Source organism: Tribolium castaneum, chromosome 7, assembly GCF_031307605.1.
Source record: "Tribolium castaneum strain GA2 chromosome 7, icTriCast1.1, whole genome shotgun sequence".
Lineage (NCBI taxonomy): Eukaryota > Metazoa > Arthropoda > Insecta > Coleoptera > Tenebrionidae > Tribolium > Tribolium castaneum.
Window position 1 is genome coordinate 2493361 of NC_087400.1, and position 22538 is coordinate 2515898.

General features: G+C 32.9%; 2 protein-coding genes across 4 annotated transcripts in view; one reads left to right on the forward strand and one right to left on the reverse strand.

Moving 5' to 3' along the window:
• The first annotated feature begins 848 nt into the window (after positions 1 to 848).
• Positions 849 to 2430, forward strand: LOC135266661 (uncharacterized). The gene is made up of 7 exons (XM_064357782.1): positions 849 to 1005; positions 1051 to 1238; positions 1291 to 1755; positions 1800 to 1899; positions 1949 to 2053; positions 2100 to 2252; positions 2297 to 2430. Exons 3-7 carry the CDS (start codon positions 1628 to 1630, stop codon positions 2369 to 2371), a joined length of 561 nt encoding a protein of 186 aa, XP_064213852.1. The 5' UTR covers positions 849 to 1005; positions 1051 to 1238; positions 1291 to 1627; the 3' UTR covers positions 2372 to 2430.
• Positions 2427 to 22538, reverse strand: part of CenG1A (Centaurin gamma 1A) — a 56348-nt gene continuing 36236 nt past the window's right edge. For 2 of the 3 annotated variants that reach the window (XM_064357780.1, XM_064357779.1), the window contains exons 2-9: positions 16882 to 17114; positions 11331 to 11472; positions 10601 to 10735; positions 6744 to 7763; positions 6309 to 6551; positions 6139 to 6256; positions 5730 to 6087; positions 2427 to 3180 (exon numbers count right to left, since the gene is read on the reverse strand). In XM_064357780.1, coding sequence (XP_064213850.1) covers positions 2914 to 3180; positions 5730 to 6087; positions 6139 to 6256; positions 6309 to 6551; positions 6744 to 7763; positions 10601 to 10735; positions 11331 to 11472; positions 16882 to 17114 — 2516 coding nt within the window. In that variant the 3' untranslated portion in view covers positions 2427 to 2913. Of the gene's footprint in view, positions 3181 to 5729; positions 6088 to 6138; positions 6257 to 6308; positions 6552 to 6743; positions 7764 to 10600; positions 10736 to 11330; positions 11473 to 11919; positions 12038 to 16881; positions 17115 to 22538 lie in introns of those variants that run through there. The other variant, XM_064357781.1, reaches the window with a different exon arrangement.

The following is a 22538-nucleotide window of genomic DNA, read 5'->3' on the forward strand; positions in this document are numbered from 1 at the left end:
GGTCAAATTACAGTCAAAGTAAAATCAAACTATAGTCAATGTACAATCAATGCTTAGTCAAAGCAGAGTTAAAGAAAAGTCAAAAAACGTTATTTCTAAGTTAGAAACAGTCAAATTAAATAGTCAAAAAAGTTATTTTTTAAGTAAAAAGTTAAGTTCAGTTTAATTCTGTCAAAATTAAGTCATATTTCGGTCAAAGTAATACGAAAATATAGTCAGTGTAAAGTCAAAGTAGAGTTAAAGTAAAGTCAAAAAAAGTTAAAATCAGTCAAAGTTTAAAGTAAAGTCAAAACACAGTCAAATTAATTAGCCCTAGTTTTTGGCTTCACGGCAAATAAATAAATTTCTACAAAAAATAAAATGTTTGTCAATCCCTGGCATTGTTGTCGCAAAAATCTCAGACTAATTGCAAAAAAAAACGAAGAAAACACATTTCCCTAACTAAGACAATGTTTGACTACAATGTTAGATTAATAAGAAATAAAAAGTAATAATAATTTTTTTGAAATAATTGTTCTACAGAATGAAAAGTAATAATTAAACAAATTGAATATTTATTTTAACTCAACCGATCATCGAAACGTACTCGTAATAACAATAAAAAATAATGATAATTACTAGAAGTATTTCCAGGGTTTTTATGCAGTGGTTCAAATCGAATTGAAGGAGTAAGCAGTTTAAAAATTGGTTAAAAAAGTGTTGTTAAAATTATTTTAATTCAAAAACGAAAAGTTTGTTCATGTGTTTTCGTTCTTCAACAATTATCAACTAGTGATTTATTTTGTTTACGACCCACATTACGTTAGTTAGTAACAATAGAAGATAATCTTTGAAAAATTCATGATAATTACGATGACTAATAAATATTAAACGAATGACATACGTTGTAAAAACTCCACTTTGTTGAAATTGTGACTCTTTAGCTACCAGAAATGCAACGTCTTATCACAAACTTAATTATAATTCGAAGCAAAATTTTGAAAATTTTCAAGGACCCAGACGATCGTAAGTTGAATTATTTCAAAAATAGACCCAAACCTACAATTTCAGGCGATGTTTTAAGAGTGGTCAAACTTTTGTCTAGTGACATTTTCCATACTAAATATGCCAAAATTTTGTTGATTATTCTAATACTTGTGCATGGGAGCGTCACTTTTTGCCAAATTTACTTCATTGTAATGGAACCAAACGTCCAGGATTTTATCCTAAAAGCACCGATTTTTGTCGGAATTTTATTCGTAAAATGAGTGAAAAAAATATGGAAAAAAATCAGTCAATACGTATTTTCAGCCACTGACTAGCGTCATAACATTATTGTTGCGACTCAATTTAATCGATGACATTCCCTACTCCAGTATGGAAAATGTGGACGCAAAAATCCATACTTGGGCCCAACTGACCCGAATTTGCACCGTCTCTACCTTTATTTTGGCTTTTTTGTGTGGCCTTTCTTACTCAATTTCAATTTCTGAAACATGAAAACCAATTTTTCTTTTTTTACCAATTCCTCGACGATTTTTTTCCAAAATATCGCATTTTTTTCAAAATTATTTACAAAGCGACTTTTCCGTTTTTGGTTTACGCTGCAGTCGTCCATCCCATTCAGATAATCTACGCCACCCAACATATGAAATTCCAAGTAATGATTCTAAACAACTGGATTGAGGAAATGACAAAAAATCAGGTGGTTCAAGCGCAGGAAAAAATTCGGCAAAAATTGATTTTTTTCATTAGGCGACATGATTCTATTCTTACGTAAGTCACGAATGAATATTTGAAACACCCTGTATGTTTTGTAGATTTTGGCGCAACAAATTGAAGCAAATGAGAGATCTGATCGTGGTTTTTATCCCAATTGCTGTTTTTTTGTTCATCAGTATTTTGACATTTATGTTTACGGTAATTTTGGTAATTACTGATAATTTGGGGTAATTATACGTAATTTCAGGGGTCGTTTTATAGAGAGTATTACTTAAGATTGGCCCTATCGTGTGCAACTGCAATTGCGGCCTTTGGATCGTTGTTATTTTTTGGCCAAAAACTGGAAAATGAAGTGGAAAAAAAATTTGGTTGTTTTTTTTTTCAGAATTTTTTTCCAGATTGAGAGGTTGGCAACAGTGACTTATAATCTTGAATGGTACAATTTTGATTTAAAAAATCGCAAAATCTACTGTTTCTTTTTATTAAATGCCATGAAACCGTTTCAAATTGAACACATGGGCCTTGCTATCAATCACCAACTTGGCTTATCGGTGTTTTTTTTGTTGATTTATAATGAAATAATTGTAACTTTTAGGTCATGAGAACCCTCTATTCGGCCGTTTCTTTCACGCTTAAAATAATGGATTCGAAGCTAAAAGACAAAGCATGATAGGAAAGTTGTAGGAAAAATATGTATGTAGGTCGTGGGTAAATAAAATTTGTGCTCAGTTTCGTAACATTTTATGTAAGGAAGAACAACATATATAATTTCTGTACATAATTTAGCTCCGTATATACAAAACAATCAATACAAATCTTTGGCGAAATTATATACAAAGGAAAAAAACGTCAACAAAGGGAGTATTCCTGCATAAATAATCAGTAATCGAATCGTAACCACAGTCCACAGAAAAACCAGATAAATAACAAACAATCAATCAATCAATCACGTCCAAGGTACAAATATTACAAATTCACATATAAAAGATTTCATTTTTTTAATAGTATAGTCGCTTATTACATAATACTCGCTTCACAGTGCAATATTGAAAAAATGACCAGTCAGTCGTAAGTACTTCCACGCTGTGCTAATAAAAAACTTGATTGTACTACAATAAGACATCGAATCGGTGTGAACACGACGAGGTTTCGAAAACTTTTCGAGTGCACCCTGTGTGAGTGGTGGGGTGGGGCAGGTCGTTCAGTCATTGGTTAGATCACGCTCGAGGGGAGCTGAGGCATCGTTTGATTGGTTGTGCCGCGGCGGCGGGGCAAAGTCCCGCTCCCGGGCACGCAGGACACTTCGGGGCAACCGTAAGAGAGCAAAAGGTCGACGAGGCTGCGGCTGGCGGCGGCCGAAACGTCGGCGCTCACGCTGTTGTTGCTCTGGCTCTTGGCGGCGGCGATGCTGGCGGCGGCGCGCGCGTACGCCAGGCAGGTGCGCCCGTCTTGGTCCACCGCCTTCACGTTCGCGTTGTGCTGGAAAAAAAAACAATTTATGCAAAAATTTGATTTTTGGCTCATTTTTGACAAACTTAGCTCAAAATTTGGTAATGTTATTAATATTATTGTCATTTAACGGAAATTACGTATGTATGCAAAATTTCAGGGCATCCATCGGTTTTGTTAATTTACAAACAAACTCTAGAAGAGTTCAAAACTTGATTTTTGGCTCATTTTTGACAAACTTAGCTCAAAATTTAGTAATGTTAAAAATATTATTGCCATTTTACGGAAATTACGTATGTATGCAAAATTTCAGGTGCATCCATCAGTTTTGTTAATTTACAAAAAAACTTTTGAACAGTTCAAAAACTTGATTTTTGGCTCATTTTTGATAAACTTAGCTCAAAGTTTGGTAATGTTATTGATATTATTATCATTTTACGGAAATTACGTATGTATGCAAAATTTCAGGTGCATCCATCAGTTTTGTTAATTTACAAAAAAACTTTTGAACAGTTCAAAAACTTGATTTTTGGCTCATTTTTGATAAACTTAGCTCAAAGTTTGGTAATGTTATTGATATTATTATCATTTTACGGAAATTACGTATGTATGCAAAATTTCAGGTGCATCCATCAGTTTTGTTAATTTACAAAAAAACTTTTGAACAGTTCAAAAACTTGATTTTTGGCTCATTTTTGATAAACTTAGGTCAAAGTTTGGTAATGTTATTGATATTATTATCATTTTACGGAAATTACGTATGTATGCAAAATTTCAGGTGCATCCATCAGTTTTGTTAATTTACAAAAAAACTTTTGAACAGTTCAAAAACTTGATTTTTGGCTCATTTTTGATAAACTTAGCTCAAAGTTTGGTAATGTTATTGATATTATTGCCATTTTACGGAAATTACGTATGTATGCAAAATTTCAGGTGCATCCATCAGTTTTGTTAATTTACAAAAAAACTTTTGAACAGTTCAAATACTTGATTTTTGGCTTATTTTTGACAAACTTAGCTCAAAATTTGGTAATGTTATTAATATTATTGTCATTTTACGGAAATTACGTATGTATGCAAAATTTCAGGTGCATCCATCAGTTTTGTTAATTTACAAAAAAACTTTTGAACAGTTCAAATACTTGATTTTTGGCTTATTTTTGACAAACTTAGCTCAAAATTTGGTAATGTTATTAATATTATTGCCATTTTACGGAAATTACGTATGTATGCAAAATTTCAGGTGCATCCATCAGTTTTGGGAATTTACAAAAAAACTCTAGAACAGTTCAAATACTTGATTTTTGGCTCATTTTTGACAAACTTAGCTCAAAATTTAGTAATGTTATTAATATTATTGCCATTTTACGGAAATTACGTATGTATGCAAAATTTCAGGTGCATCCATCAGTTTTGGGAATTTACAAAAAAACTCTAGAACAGTTCAAATACTTGATTTTTGGCTCATTTTTGACAAACTTAGCTCAAAATGTAGTAATGTTATTAATATTATTGTCATTTTACGGAAATTACGTATGTATGCAAAATTTCAGGTGCATCCATCAGTTTTGTTAATTTACAAAAAAACTCTAGAACAGTTCAAAAACTTGATTTTTGTCTCATTTTTGACAAACTTAGCTCAAAATTTGGTAATGTTATTAATATTATTGTCATTTAACGGAAATTACGTATGTATGCAAAATTTCAGGTGCATCCATCGGTTTTGTTAATTTACAAACAAACTCTAGAAGAGTTAAAAAACTTTTTTTGTTAATTTACAAACAAACTCTAGAAGAGTTAAAAAACTTGATTTTTGGCTCATTTTTGACAAACTTAGCTCAAAATTTAGTAATGTTAAAAATATTATTGCCATTTTACGGAAATTACGTATGTATGCAAAATTTCAGGTGCATCCATCAGTTTTGTTAATTTACAAAAAAACTCTAGAACAGTTCAAAAATTTGATTTTTGGCTCATTTCTGACAAACTTAGCGCAAAATTTAGTAATGTTATTGATATTATTGTCATTTTACAGAAATTACGTATGTATGCAAAATTTCAGGTGCATCCATCAGTTTTGGGAATTTACAAAAAATTTCTAGAACAGTTCAAATACTTGATTCTTGGCTCATTTTTGACAAACTTAGCTCAAATTTTAGCAATGTTATTAATATCATTGTCGATTTACGGAAATTACGTATGTATGCAAAATTTCAGGTGCATCCGTCAGTTTTGTTAATTTACAGAAAAACTCTAGAACAGTTCAAAAACTTGATTTTTGGCTCATTTTTGACAAACTTTGCTCAAAATTTGGTAATGTTATTAATATTCTTGTCATTTTATGGAAATTACGTATGTATGCAAAATTTCAGGTGCATCCATCATTTTTTTAAAAATGCATTTTTTTAATGGGATTTCGCTAAAATGAAATGGAAAAACACGAAATTTCTACTATTTTGTGTAGTTCTTGAATTTGGACACATTCTAGTGCATTAAAGTGGGCATAAAAAGCCAAAAATAATAGAAGGAAAAACGCACATTTTGCGCAATTTTTGGGTTAATTTTACGATAAAACTCACCCAAATGAGCAACTGCGCAACGGCCAAATTGCCCATCGCGCAGGCCAAATGCAGGGGCGTCCTTAGGTCCCTTGGGGCCACCGTTGTATTGACTTGTTCCGTGTTAGCCATCGCCAAGACATGAATAATTGCCTTCATGTTTGAACTGCAGACAGCATCGACCAGTTGTTGCCCTAAAGGCATTGTGGTGTTAGGCGGCGGAAGAAACTCCTTACTTTCATATTTCGCCCTAATCCACCTCTCCTTCTCCTCACGACTCGAAGTAGGCGTTGGTTTAGTCCGGCCCTGTGTTCGACATTCCCACACCGAATTCGCTAACGTATTACCGATGGCCAACATTACGCTCAAATGTCCGGCCCTGTAAAATATTTTTTAACACACACCGTGGCTGCTAAAGTTAAAAACTTACGGCCATTCGTCCAAATCAAGTGACCTAACTCTAGAAATATGAGATCCGAGATTACGGTGAATCCCCGAGCATTCGATGCACATGAGGACGCCGAGGTTCAGGCTTGCCCAGTCCGGATCTGTATAATTTTTTTTAATTTTTTTTTTTAAATCAAGTGAGTGGTGACTTACTAGTGGCATCACAGTCGACACAAAAACCGTTTCCAGGTACACGACTACGTATTGATTGTATTGTTGCAGCTTCCATTGGATTGTTTTGCTTTTTGCCTTTGGATGATTCGTTCAATTGCAGTGAATTCAAAATCTGTTGTTCTATTGCAGCGACCCAATCGTCACGTTCGTCCGAACTTGACGCTTCAAAATGCCATTGTTTGTTGTCCAATGACACGATAAAAAATTCGTAACCGTCCGGATCTGAAAAAATTGCATTTTTTATCCGGCTCGGAGGACCATATCCGAGTATTTCAGCCGTTGTTTTGGTTTTTTTCATCGGGAAAAAATTAATTTGGACTGATTTTGATTCTATCTTATGTTAAAAAAATTATTTTGCATTTTTGGCAACCCTAAGGCCACAAAAAAAAATGCACGAAACGTGAAAAAACCCACCATCATACTCCGAACTCTTCACCCCACTACTCTTCATTCTTCTGTGCCTCTTCTTGACATTGGGCGTTTCCGTCTTAATCCCATCCCCATTAACAAACGAACTACTATTGGACAGTACCATCCCTTCATCCCCACTCACTTGTCCATACTTCGAACTGGGATCCTTCACCGTTTCGAACGCACTCATCAGTACTTTTTCCGTCGTCCTTTTATCTTTCCCACCCAAGGACAAGCCACCCAACCCTTCGTTAATACTGTTCGAACCATTATGGGTCCCAGCCACTGTGATTATGGATTTTGACCCTCTTGGTTTCTGTCCCGGTACTTTAACAGTGACATATTGGAGCGAAATCTCTTTACCATGAACATCGTCCATGTAATCATGTAGGCTGGGATGGTACGTCAAACGCCCATCATCACACAAAGTCACGTATTTTTTCTTCCATTCTTTATTCAACGGTTTACTGCTACGTTTATAAAGATAGCCCTGTTTGAGGGGAATCGCCCTCCCACTCCCAAAATCGCCCACATTTTTCAACTTATCGTCCCCTTTTTTCGAGGGCGTGAACAAATTCGACCGCCGCCTACTCTTTCGAGCGGTGGTGGGGGTGGAACTGGGCGTGGGCAAGTCTTTCGAGTCTTTTGGTTGGATGTTGTCGATTGGATGGGGCGTGGCGAATTTGGTCACGTTGTTGTTTTCCGTTTGTACTACGAGGGCTTGGGAGGAGCCATGACTGAGTGTGGAGGAGGAGGAGTTCCATTTCTCGTCGGATGATTTGTGGAGGTAATGCGTGGAGGAGGAGAGAGTGTGGACTTGACGCGAACCTAACGAGTGCAAGTCTTTATGGGAGGAGATTGTATGACTAGGTGACATTTGGGAAAAAACATTATTTGGTTGAGTGGTTGGTAGATGGCGTTGGGGTGGATGGAAATGGTTGTTGGGGGTTGAGGGGCGCGAATTTGTAGGCGTGAGACATGTTGTTGATACGGATAGGCGCTGTTGGACGATTTTTTGACACGCTGGAACAAATGATACACCCTGTAGCTCTACAGCCCAAGTTTTGGCGAAATTGAGGCAAAATTGTGCAAAATTGGTCAAAAAATTTACTTGTCTGCCTATCAAAAAAAAACTCGAGGTCACAAGTACCAATTATTTGTGTCAAAATTGTGGCCGTTTGACGTAAAATTGTCCAGAGATTCCGAATATGTCTTCAATTTTGTTGTACAACTGGTAGTTTTGGAGATATTGGACAAAATAAGGTCGATTTTTATTTTTGCAATCTATCAAAAATAAACAAAAAATTAATAAAGATATTGACCAAAAACAACACATGGCCCTTTTTATTATTTGATTAGCTATTGTTCACCGGAATTTCGACGAAATTGTGGCAAAATTGTGCAAATAATCCGGAAAAAACTGTTTGAACACAATTTTCACATGTCCACCTACCAATAAAAAAAGTCTCAAGTTCACAATTACCAACTATTTATGTCAAAGTTATATCCATTTGACGTAAAATTATCCAAGGATTCCAAATCTGTCTTCATTTTTATCCTACGAGTAGTAGTTTTGAAGATATTAAACACAGTATGGGCGATTTTAGTTTAAATAGTCTATCAAGAATATAAATAGCAAAACGAAATTAAAAAAATAAAAATTGAACAAAAAGAATTTGTAGCCCTTTTTGTTTCTTGATTAGCTATCGCTCTCCAAAGTTTTGTCCAAATTGAGGAAAAATTGTGCAAACAATCCCGAAAAAACAACTTGGACAAAAAATTTTATTTGGCCACGTAGCAATTAAAAAATTCCCAAGGTCACAATTCTTAAGTATTTATGTGAAAATAATGTCCATTTGACGTAAAAGTGTCCAAGGATTCCAAATCTGTCTTTATTTTTATCCTACGAGTAGTAGTTTTGAAGATATTAGACAAAGTATGGCCGATTTTACTTCAAAGACTCTACCAAGAATAATAAATAGAAAAACAATATTAAAAAAATAAAAATTGAACAAAATGAACTTGTAGCCCTTTTTGTTTCTTGATTAGCCATCGCTATCCAAAGTTTTGTCCAAATTGAGGAAAAATTGTGCAAATAATCCCGAAAAAACAACTTGGACAAAAATTTTTACTTGGCTACCTAGTAATTAAAAAATTCCCAAGGTCACAATTCTTAAGTATTTATCTGAAAATAATGTCCATTTGACGTACAGGGGTCCAAGGATTCCAAATCTGTCTTCATTTTTATCGTACGAGTAGTAGTTTTGAAGATATTAGACAAAGTATGGTCGATTTTAGTTTAAATAGTCTACCAAGAATAATAAAAAGAAAAACAATATTAAAAAAATAAAAATTGAACAAAATGAACTTGTAGCCCTTTTTGTTTCTTGATTAGCCATCGCTATCCAAAGTTTTGTCCAAATTGAGGAAAAATTGTGCAAATAATCCCAAAAAAACAAATTGGATAAAAATTTTTACTTGGCACCTAGTAATTAAAAAATGCCCAAGGTCACAATTCCTAAGTATTTATCTGAAATTAATGTCCATTTGACGTAAAAATGTCCAAGGATTCCAAATCTGTTTTCATTTTTATCGTACGAGTAGTAGTTTTGAAGATATTATACAAAGTATGGCCGATTTTAGTTTAAATAGTCTACCAAAAATAATAAATAGAAAAAAAAATATTAAAAAAAGAAAACTTGAACAAAAAGAACTTGTAGCCCTTTTTGATTCATGATTAGCTATCGCTATCCAAAGTTTTGTCCAAATTGGGGAAAAATTGTGCAAATAATCCCGAAAAAACAAATTGGACAAAAATTTTTACTTGGCTACCTAGTAATTAAAAAATTCCCAAGGTCACAATTCTTAAGTATTTATCTGAAAATAATGTCCATTTGACGTACAGGGGTCCAAGGATTCCAAATCTGTCTTCATTTTTATCGTACGAGTAGTAGTTTTGAAGATATTAGACAAAGTATAGCCGATTTTAGTTTAAGTAGTCTACCAAAAATAATAAATAGAAAAACAATATTAAAAAAATAAAAATTGAACAAAGAGAACTTGTAGCCCTTTTTGTTTCTTGATTACCCATCGCTATCCAAAGTTTTGTCCAAATTGAGGAAAAATTGTGCAAATAATCCCGAAAAAACAACTTGGACAAAAATTTTTACTTGGCTACCTAGTAATTAAAAAAATCCCGAGGTCACAATTCCCAAGTATTTATGTGAAAATAATGTGCATTTGACGTAAAAATGTCCAAGGATTCCAAATCTGTCTTCATTTTTGTTCTACGATTCGTAGTTTTGGAGTTATTAGACAATGTTTAGTCAATTTGAATTTTTCCATAATAATTCGATTTTTCCAATAATAAAACAAAACAAAAAGTGGAAAAAACAACCTGTAGCCCTCTTTACCTATCAATTATCTATTTCTGGGCAAAATTTTATGTCAATCGGACAAAAATTATGCAAATAATCCGAAAAAAACAACATTGTTAAAGTTTTTACCTACTATCCAACCAATATAAAAATTTTCAAGGTCACAATTACGCAATTTTCTTCTCAAAATTATATTTATTCGACGTAAAATTGTCAGAGGATTCCAAATCTGTCACTGTTTGTGCTCTAAAATACCTAGTTTTTAAAATTTTTCGATTTTTCAAAAAAATATTCTCAAAACCAAATTAACGTCGACCAACTGGCTCGACAATTATAATTTTTTTAAATAAAAAATAAAAGACTTACTAGACAATTTCCGCTTAAATCTCCTGCGAAACAACCGTTTCGCCACTTTGGTGAACATATTTTGCGACTGATTGCTTTATCGCTTTAGTACGAAAAACTCTTTTACTTTTTACTTACCGTCTTGAAAGACTCGTTCAACATTGAGTCCGTAGGTGGCACAAGTCTCATAGTAAGAACACCTCTTCAGGTCGTTAGCCAGTTTCCTAGCTCGAGAATCGTCGATTACTCGCGGATTATTCTCGCTTATTGCATCTGGAATAAAGAAATAAATCGAATTCGAATCGACTCGAGAGACGAGAGTTAATTAAAATCCGAGAGGATTTTCTTTGATGGAAAATTTGTTTGTGAATGGATGTTGGAATGAGGTTTTGGAAAGTTGGCTCGACAATTAATTATTGTTCCTAACAAAATAACAAAAATCAATAATAACTTATTAAACGATTAATAGCGCTCTATATTACTCGATTACCAACCACTGACCGAAATTTGTTCAAAAAATACGAAATATGGCCAAAAATTTTACTTTTCAATTGAACAAAAAATTCTCAAAGTCACAAAAACCAAAAATTTTGGACGCAATTAAGTCCATCCGGCGTAAAATTGTCCAAAGATTCCGAAGCTGCGCCTATTTTTGTCCTGGGGCGCTTACTTTGCGAGATAACGGGACATATACTCAAAATAAAAAAAATATAGCGAAAAAAACTCAAGTGTTTTTCCTTGTTTATGAAATTTCCGGATCGGGTTTCCGGTAAAGCCCGGAAAAACGCAATTCCGGCTCTAATTACCCAATTAAAAATCCACTTAACGTCACCCTTGACATAATGACCAGACGTTAATTAGCGTTTACCTTGCGTTCCAACTAAGATGAGTGGAATCTCGGCTGAGTTCCGATAATGAGACATCTTCGTGTAATAGTTGTAGATGGCGTTAAATGAAGATTCGTTTTCTAGACTAAAAACGAAGATCACAGCATCCACCCATGCGGTGAACTGGAACAAAGAAAAAAAATTTTTTTCGATTTTTTTTAATTGTATTATGTGACCGGAAAAATCCGGCCCCCACCTCCCGGAGTTGTTTGTTTACAATCGTCTGACCGGAGAATGTGAAACCCGGAACAAATGGCGCCTAACAGACGCGCAAATTTACGAAAAACGAGATAAGGGGGAAAGAGATCAGTGAACTTTGTAGCTTTCTGTTTGTCATTTTTCGTTGCAACTTTCCTGAAAGACGGAACTAAAGTGCAAGAGGGTTAAAGGGTCAAAGTTTACGTTAGGGCAACGGTCGTAAAATCGGTAACAAGAACCCAATTACCTTAAAACTGGAAGGCTGGGGTCGTTTAACAACACAACAATTAGATAATAAAAAAACCAAAAAAAAAACAGCAATTACAAAACTAATTATTTCTTTTTGTAAATTTTTTTAAACAGTTAAAATACCTCATTCACGCTCCTTTCACCCCCTGCACCACCTACACGAACCCGTCCATCAGGTGGCTAAACCCCAACTGAGGCAAGCTCGACAAAAGCTAGGGGTTGCAAGCGCCGCGACGCCTCGTCCTCTTTCTTTCTAGCGGCGTCCTTGTTGGAAATTTTCTGTTTCAGAATCGATAGATCGCCCCCGTTTCTCGCCGGTGCATCTCGAATGCACCACGTTAATAATTTTGCGAGAATCGAAAATTTAGCAAACTTTGTATTTATTTTTGGATGCAATTAAATTAGAAATTAAGCAAAAATGATACGTAGACGTCTTTACCACGTCATGAACTAGTTCAAGTCAAAATTTTGTTGCAATCGGGCCAAAACTGTGCAAATAATCTGGGAAAAACTCCGGGAGAATTATTTTTTTTGATAATTATCAATGAAAAACAAATCTCAAGGTCACAATAACCAATAATTAATGGGGGAAATATGTCTATCTGACGTAGAATCGTCCAAGGATTACGAATCTGTCTTTATTTTTGTTGTACGATTCGTAGTTTTGGAGATATTAGGCAAAATGTGGTCGATTGTAATTTTTACAATTAATCAAAAGTAATAGATAAATAAATAAATAATAAAAAATTGACCAAAAACGATCTGTAGCGCCTTTTATAACTTGATTATCTGTAGCTGGCGGAAGTTTTGAGCCAATTGACGCAAAAGTGTGCAAATAATCCGCAAAAAACAAATTGGTCCAAATTTTTTTTAACTCAGCTAGCAATAAAAAAATGTCAAGGTCACAATAATTGCAAATTTAAGTCAAAAATATGCCTGTCTACGTAAAATCGTCCAAGGATTACGAATCTGTCTTTATTTTTGTTGTACGATTCGTAGTTTTGGAGATATTAGGCAAAATGTGGTCGATTGTAAATTTCACAATCAATCAAAAGTAATAAATTAATAAATAAATAATAAAAAATTGACGAAAAACGATCTGTAGCGCCCTTTATAACTTGATTATCTATAGCTGGCGGAAGTTTTGAGCTAATTGACGCAAAAGTGTGCAAATAATCCGGAAAAAACAAATTGGTCCAAATTTTAACTAACTCACCTAGCAATAAAAAAATGTCAAGGTCACAATAATCGCAAATTTAAGTCAAAAATATGCCTATCTGACGTAAAATCGTCCAAGGATTACGAATCTGTCTTTATTTTTATCGTACGATTCGTAGTTTTGGAGATATTGGACAAAATATGGTCAATTTTTATTTTTCCAATCAGTAATAAGTAAAAAAAAAAATGAGGAAAAACGACTTTTAGTGCTTTTTATTACTTCATTATCTTAGCGTTGGTCAAACTTTTGTCCAAATTAAGACAAAATTGTGTAAATAATTGTGTAAAAAATTAACTTGGCCAGAATAATTTACTTACCTACCTACCAATAAAAAATTCTCAAAGTCACAATAAATGAAAATTTATAAAAAAAAATAAACCCATCTGACGTAAAATTGTCCAGAGATTACGAATCTGTCTTCATTTTTGTTATACGATTGGTATTTCTCGAGATATTAGCCAAAATATGGACGATTTTGATATTTTCAATCCATCAGCAGTAAGTAAAAAAAATCAAAAAAGCAGGAATTGACCAAAAACGACTCGTAGCCCTTTGTATTACTTGGTTATCTACTGCTGACCAAAGTTTTGTCCAAATTGAGACAAAACTGTACAAATAATCCCGAAAAAACAACTTTGCCAAAATTTTTACTTACCTACTTGTTATTAAAAAAATTGTCAAAGACACAATAATCGATTTTTTTGATCAAAATTATTGCTATCTGACGTAAAATTGTCTGGGCATTCCAAATCTGCCTACATTTCCAATCGAAGACTTGTAGTTTTTGAGATATTAGGCAAAATGTGGTCGATTGTAATTTTTACAATTAATCAAAAGTAATAGATAAATAAATAATAAAAAATTGACCAAAAACGATCTGTAGCGCCCTTTATAACTTGATTATCTATAGCTGGCGGAAGTTTTGAGCAAATTGACGCAAAAGTGTGCAAATAATCCGCAAAAAACAAAATGGTCAAAATTTTTACCAACTCACCTACCAATAAAAAAAATTCTTAAGGTCAAAATAACCGCAAATTTAAGTCAAAAATATGCCTATCTGACGTAGAATCGTTCAAGGATTACGAATCTGTCTTTATTTTTGTTGTACGATTTGTAGTTCTGGAGATATTGGGCAAAATATGGTCGATTGTAATTTTTACAATCAATCAAAAGTAATAAATAAATAAATAAATAAATAATAAAAAATTGAGCAAAAACGATCTGTAGCGCCCTTTATAATTGGATTATCTATAGCTGGCGAAAGTTTTGAGCAAATTGCCGCAAAAATGTGCAAATAATCCGGAAAAAACAAATTGGTCCAAATTTTTACTAACTCACCTAGCAATAAAAAAATGTCAAGGTCACAATAATCGCAAATTTACGTCAAAAATATGCCTATCTGACGTAAAATCGTCCAAGGATTACGAATCTGTCTTTATTTTTGTTGTACGATTTCTAGTTTTTGAGATATGACGCAAAATGTGGTCGATTGTAATTTTCACAATCGATCAAAAGTAATAAATAAATAAATAAATAAATAAATAATAAAAAATTGACCAAAAACGATATGTAGCGCCCTTTATAATTTGATTATCTATAGCTGGCGGAAGTTTTGAGCAAATTGACGCAAAAGTGTGCAAATAATCCGCAAAAAACAAATTGGTCAAAATTTTTACCAACTCACCTACCAATAAAAAAAATTCTCAAGGTCAAAATAACCGCAAATTTACGTCAAAAGTATGTCTATCTGACGTAGAATCGTCCAAGGATTACGAATCTGTCTTTATTTTTGTTGTACGATTTGTAGTTCTGGAGATATTGGGCAAAATATGGTCGATTGTAATTTTTACAATCAATCAAAAGTAATAAATAAATAAATAAATAAATAATAAAAAATTGAGCAAAAACTATCTGTAGCGCCCTTTATAATTTGATTATCTATAGTTGGCGAAAGTTTTGAGCAAATTGACGCAAAAGTGTGCAAATAATTCGGAAAAAACAAATTGGTCCAAATTTTTACCAACTCACCTAGCAATAAAAAAATGTCAAGGTCACAATAATCGCAAATTTAAGTCAAAAATATGTCTATCTGACGTAGAATCGTCCAAGGATTACGAATCTGTCTTTATTTTTGTTGTACGATTTCTAGTTTTGGAGATATGACGCAAAATGTGGTCGATTGTAATTTTCACAATCAATCAAAAGTAATAAATAAATAAATAATAAAAAATTGACCAAAAACGATCTGTAGCGCCCTTTATAACTTGATTATCTATAGTTGGCGAAAGTTTTGAGCAAATTGACGCAAAAGTGTGCAAATAATCCGGAAAAAACAAATTGGTCCAAATTTTTTTTAACTCACCTAGCAATAAAAAATGTCAAGGTCACAATAATCGCAAATTTAAGTCAAATATATGTCTATCTGACGTAGCATCGTCCAAGGATTACGAATCTGTCTTTATTTTTGTTGTACGATTTGTAGTTCTGGAGATATTGGGCAAAATGTGGCCGATTGTAATTTTTACAATCAATCAAAAGTAATAAATAAATAAATAAATAATAAAAAATTGACCAAAAACGATCTGTAGCGCCCTTTATAACTTGATTATCTATAGCTGGCGGAAGTTTTGAGCAAATTGACGCAAAAGTGTGCAAATAATTCGGAAAAAACAAATTGGTCCAAATTTTTACTAACTCACCTAGCAATAAAAAAATGTCAAGGTCACAATAATCGCAAATTTAAGTCAAAAGTATGCCTATCTGACGTAAAATCGTCCAAGGATTACGAATCTGTCTTTATTTTTATCGTACGATTCGTAGTTTTGGAGATATTGGACAAAATATGGTCAATTTTTATTTTTTCAATCAGTAATAAGTAAAAAAAATGAGGAAAAACGACTTGTAGTGCTTTTTATTACTTCATTGTCTTAGCGTTGGACAAACTTTTGTCCAAATTAAGACAAAATTGTGTAAATAATTGTGTAAAAAAACAACTTGGCCAGAATAATTTACTTACCTACCTACCAATAAAAAATTCTCAAAGTCACAATAAATGAAAATTTATAAAAAAAAATAAATCCATCTGACGTAAAATTGTCCAGAGATTACGAATCTGTCTTCATTTTTGTTATACGATTGGTATTTCTCCAGATATTAGCCAAAATATGGACGATTTTGATATTTTCAATCCATCAGCAGTAAGTAAAAAAAATCAAAAAAGCAGGAATTGACCAAAAACGACTCGTAGCCCTTTGTATTACTTGATTATCTACTCCTGACCAAAATTTTGTCCAAATTGGGACAAAACTGTACAAATAATCCCGAAAAAACAACTTTGCCAAAATTTTTACTTACCTACCTGTTATTAAAAAAATTGTCAAAGACACAATAATCGATTTTTTTGATCAAAATTATTGCTATCCGACGTAAAATTGTCAGGGCATTCCAAATCTGCCTACATTTCCAATCGAAGACTTGTAGTTTTTGAGATATTGCCCAAAATATTTTTCAAACAAAAAAAAAGCGACTAGTAGCGCGTTTTCGCCAAAAATGGTCAAAAATGAGTCAAAATCTCGTCGTATTTCAACGAGAATTGCGCAAATAATAGTAAAAATTGCCACACTGTGTCCGTATTTTTCCCCCATTTCAATGAATATTTCACATTATCATTATTACTCCTTGTAGTCTCTCTGGCGCCTCGCTCGTCGCCGACAAACCTGCCGTTCTTTACCTAAATAACACGCAACATCACGCAAACTCCTTAATAAAATACAAGGATATTACGGCGACCGGTCGCAGAATAAGGGTCGTTCGACTTAATCCATTAATAATTCAATCTGGGGGAAGCTGCACTGGGTCTAAAATACCTGTAGTTCCGGAGGTCCGCCTTCGTCTCGTATCAACAAAAGGTAGCTTTGATTGTCGACGAGTATTTCCTTTTTGAAACGTCCTCCTTCCGGTGACTCTTCCTGCATGTAAGATCCGGTCAAATAGCGGTGGACTAGGGCGGACTTTCCGGATGATAAGGAGCCGACGATGCCCAACCGCAGGTCCGGAACGGTACGTGATAACGTCCATTCTTGGCTATTCACGAAGGAATCTGCAAAAAAAAACGACGAAAAAAGTCAAAATCCACAGAAAACAGCGCCAAAATAAGTGCAGTCAAAAATTTTTCGAAAAATTATATTCAATTATTTTTTTACATAATTACATTAAACACATATAAAAACATTCAAAAACACTAAAAAATCGCACCCTTGGGTTATTTATGATCAATTATCTCTTTTAAAAAAATTATGACATTTTTGGCTATTTACAAAAAAATCTGCAACTAAAAAAACAAATTCGTATTTTTTTGCCATGATTCAACAAAAACTTTGACCCTTTTTCTCCACGAATTAACTTATCATTTATCAGTTTATCACACTTTCCGGTTCATTTGTTCCGATAAAATCACTAGAATGGTAATTACAGACATGCTTGAGCTGTTCCAGTCCCCTCAGGTGTTCCTTTACTTAACTGTTCTTTAGACCGGTATTTAATACCTCACCCTGTATACAACTAATTAAAAAATTCAAATCAATTAATAGGTAACCGTCTCTACCCATATGGGACAGGTGTGTGTGTGTGTGACTTTTATTTAATTTAAACCGACATTAAATTATTAAATTTTCGTATCTTTATTATTGATGATAACAAGGATAAGCAGTTCAATGATAAACAAATTCGATACATGTTTAAATTTAGTGGCAAGGTCACAGATAAATAAATAATTGAAAAAAAAAACATCACGTTTTTGTTCGATTCAGTTCACAGTCACGGTCATTGCGTCCGATTTTTGTAATAATAATAACAAAATAAACCGAACGATTTTTATTTGACAGCAATTAATAACAGTAAAACTAGCTTCAAGTCAAGGTATCAATAATTACTGTGTCAGCAAAACGGTAATTAGTCGAGCTAATGAGAATCGAAAGCTTTGTTAAAATTTAATTCGTTGTTAAAAGTTAAAACGCGAATCCAAAATTTAGCAAACTTTGTATATATTTTTAGATGCAATTAAATTAGAAATTAAGCGCAAAAACGATACGTAGACGTCTTTACCACGTAATTATCTAGTTCAAGTGAAAATTTCGTTGCAATCGGGGCAAAACTGTGCAAATAATCCGGGAAAAACACTGGGAGAATTTTTTTTTTGATAATCAATGAAAAACAATTCTCAAGGTCACAATAACCAATAATTAATGGGGGAAATATGTCTATCTGACGTAGAATCGTCCAAGGATTACGAATCTGTCTTTATTTTTGTTGTACGATACGTAGTTTTGGAGATATTAGGCAAAATGTGGACGATTGTAATTTTTACAATCAATCAAAAGTAATAAATAAATAAATAAATAATAAAAAATTGACCAAAAACGATCTGTAGCGCCCTTTATAATTGGATTATCTATAGCTGGCGAAAGTTTTGAGCAAATTGCCGCAAAAATGTGCAAATAATCCGGAAAAAACAAATTGGTGAAAATTTTTACTTACTCACTTACTAATAAAAAATTGTCAAGGTCACAATAATCGCAAATTTAAATCAAAAATATGTCTATCTGACGTAGAATCGTCCAAGGATTACGAATCTGTCTTTACTTTTTTTGTACGATTCGTAGTTTTCGAGATATTAGGCAAAATGTGGTCGATTGTAATTTTTACAATCAATCAAAAGTAATAAATAAATAAATAAATAAATAATAAAAAATTGACAAAAAACGATCTGTAGCGCCCTTTATAATGTGATTATCTATAGCTGGCGGAAGTTTTGAGCAAATCGACACAAAAGTGTGCAAATAATCCGAAAAAAAAACAAATTGGTCAAAATTTTTACTTACTCACCTACCAATAAAAAAATGTCAAGGTCATAATACCCGCAAATTTAAGTCAAAAGTATGCCTATCTGACGTAAAATCGTCCAAGGATTACGAATCTGTTCTTATTTTTGTTGTACGATTCGTAGTTTTGGAGATATTAGGCAAAATGTGGTCGATTGTAATTTTTACAATTAATCAAAAGTAAAAAATAAATAAATAAATAATAAAAAATTGACCAAAAACGATCTGTAGCGCCCTTTATAATTTGATTATCTATAGTTGGCGGAAGTTTTGACCAAATTGACGCAAAAGTGTGCAAATAATCCGGAAAAAACAAATTGGTCCAAATTTTTACTTACTTACCTACTAATAAAAAAAATGTCGAGGCTACAATAAGCGCAAATTTAAGTCAAAAGTATGCCTATCTGACGTAAAATTGTCCAAGGATTACGAATCTGTATTTATTTTTGTGTACGATTCGTAGTTTTGGAGATATTAGGCAAAATATGGTCAGGTCAGGTCAGGTAAAAGTAATAAATAAATAAATAAATAATAAAAAATTGACAAAAAACGATCTGTAGCGCCCTTTATAATTTGATTATCTATAGCTGGAGGAAGTTTTGAGCAAATCGACGCAAAAGTGTGCAAATAATCCGAAAAAAACAAATTGGTCAAAATTTTTACTAACTCACCTACCAATACAAAAATTCTCAAGGTCACAATAACCGCAAATTTAAGTCAAAAGTATGCCTATCTGACGTAAAATTGTCCAAGGATTACGAATCTGTCTTTATTTTTGTTGTACGATTCGTAGTTTTGGAGATATTAGGCAAAATGTGGTCGATTGTAATTTTTCCAAACAATCAAAAGTAATAAATAAATAAATAATAAAAAATTGACCAAAAACGATCTGTAGCGCCCTTTATAATTTGATTATCTATAGTTGGCGGAAGTTTTGAGCAAATTGCCGCAAAAGTGTGCAAATAATCCGAAAAAAACAAATTGGTCAAAATTTTTACTTACTCACCTACCAATAAAAAAATGTCAAGGTCATAATACCCGCAAATTTAAGTCAAAAGTATGCCTATCTGACGTAAAATCGTCCAAGGATTACGAATCTGTTTTTATTTTTGTTGTACGATTCGTAGTTTTGGAGATATTAGGCAAAATATGGTCAGGTCAGGTCAGGTAAAAGTAATAAATAAATAAATAAATAAATAATAAAAAATTGACCAAAAACGATCTGTAGCGCCCTTTATAACTTGATTATCTATAGCTGGCGGAAGTTTTGAGCAAATTGACGCAAAAGTGTGCAAATAATCCGAAAAAAACAAATTGGTCAAAATTTTTACTTACTCACCTACCAATAAAAAAATGTCAAGGTCATAATACCCGCAAATTTAAGTCAAAAGTATGCCTATCTGACGTAAAATCGTCCAAGGATTACGAATCTGTTTTTATTTTTGTTGTACGATTCGTAGTTTTGGAGATATTAGGCAAAATATGGTCAGGTCAGGTCAGGTAAAAGTAATAAATAAATAAATAAATAAATAATAAAAAATTGACCAAAAACGATCTGTAGCGCCCTTTATAATGTGATTATCTATAGCTGGCGGAAGTTTTGAGCAAATTGACGCAAAAGTGTGCAAATAATCCGAAAAAAACAAATTGGTCAAAATTTTTACTTACTCACCTACCAATAAAAAAATGTCAAGGTCATAATACCCGCAAATTTAAGTCAAAAGTATGCCTATCTGACGTAAAATCGTCCAAGGATTACGAATCTGTTTTTATTTTTGTTGTACGATTCGTAGTTTTGGAGATATTAGGCAAAATATGGTCAGGTCAGGTCAGGTAAAAGTAATAAATAAATAAATAAATAAATAATAAAAAATTGACCAAAAACGATCTGTAGCGCCCTTTATAACTTGATTATCTATAGCTGGCGGAAGTTTTGAGCAAATTGACGCAAAAGTGTGCAAATAATCCGAAAAAAACAAATTGGTCAAAATTTTTACTTACTCACCTACCAATAAAAAAATGTCAAGGTCATAATACCCGCAAATTTAAGTCAAAAGTATGCCTATCTGACGTAAAATCGTCCAAGGATTACGAATCTGTATTTATTTTTGTTGTACGATTCGTAGTTTTGGAGATATTAGGCAAAATATGGTCAGGTCAGGTCAGGTAAAAGTAATAAATAAATAAATAAATAAATAAATAATAAAAAATTGACCAAAAACGATCTGTAGCGCCCTTTATAATGTGATTATCTATAGCTGGCGGAAGTTTTGAGCAAATTGACGCAAAAGTGTGCAAATAATCCGGAAAAAACAAATTGGTCCAAATTTTTACTTACTCACCTACTAATAAAAAAAATGTCGAGGCTACAATAAGCGCAAATTTAAGTCAAAAGTATGCCTATCTGACGTAAAATCGTCCAAGGATTACGAATCTGTATTTATTTTTGTTGTACGATTCGTAGTTTTGGAGATATTAGACAAAATTTGGTCAATTTTTATTTTTGCAATGTGTAATAAGTAAGAAAATGACGAAAAACGACTTGTAGCGCTTTTTATTCCTTGAATATCTAGCGCTGATCAAACTTTTGTCCAAATTAAGACAAAATTGTGTAAAAAAACAACTTGGCCAAAAAATTTACTTACCTACCTACCAAAAAAAAAAAAATTCTCAAAGTCACAATAAACGAAAATTTAAATAAAAAGTACGCCCATATAACGTAAAATTGCAGATTAAATTAATGGCACTTCTATAAATTAATATACTTAATATACTTTTGAAAACTAATTGAAATCAAAAATTAACTATGAGTTAAAAATAAAGAAAAAATAGCTGAATTAAATGAAAGACTAAAAAAATGACTATTTTTTAAGAATCTAGTTGTAGATTTTGCAATTTTTTGATGAAATTTTGACCAAATTGTAGTTTTTGCGATTTTCTGAAAGATTAAAAATAAAAAATATTTGCAAGCTAGTTGCGTGGAAAGCGGCAGCAAATCAACCTGTCAGCAGCGAAATAACAGTCTTGCCAACTGTAGAATTACGACTTGAGGCACATTTCAATTGAAACACGACACCGGCTTTTATAATGAATATTTAATTTCCTGTCCGAGTCTTGCATTTCCTGAAATAATATTCACTAGCCGGAAGCAATGACAAGGTGTATTAAACACCGATCATTTCGACCTGTGACGGAAACGGAAACGGCAAGAAGAAAAAATTCTTCAAGTTCATCGAACTAAAATTTTTTTCGAGATGTTCCTCCTCAGCAGCAGCTGACTCGAATGAATAGCACAATAGTGAAGTAAAGTTACGACAGCTGCTCTTCTACTATCGAAGACTTTGCGCAAATAATCCCAATTTCTGAGTGAAAAATATAAATAGCAATTTTCGCTTTCCAAGAATTTGAAAATTTGCCTCGGCCTCGTTTCAACGACCCACAAGACAAACCCGAGTACCGTTCTATTATTACATTATCGTTACGTCGTATCACCAAGTGATAACAATGTCGCCAATGGTGTTTTACAGTCTGATTTTGTTTGATATTATAATAAAATAAGAGAACGTTACTGTAATTTTTCAGTAGTTAAAAATCCATTAAAACTAATGTTTTTCAATTGAGAAAAAAATCAATTATGTAACCCC

What these genes read in the sequence shown, in the direction of transcription:
- LOC135266661 (XM_064357782.1), top strand. Translation starts at nt 1,628, where the DNA reads ATGAAATTCCAAGTAATGATTCTAAACAACTGGATTGAGGAAATGACA. An exon ending in CGACATGATTCTATTCTTAC is followed by an intron (nt 1,756 to 1,799) that starts GTAAGTCACGAA and finishes TATGTTTTGTAG; the next exon opens with ATTTTGGCGCAACAAATTGA. An exon ending in TTTTGACATTTATGTTTACG is followed by an intron (nt 1,900 to 1,948) that starts GTAATTTTGGTA and finishes ACGTAATTTCAG; the next exon opens with GGGTCGTTTTATAGAGAGTA.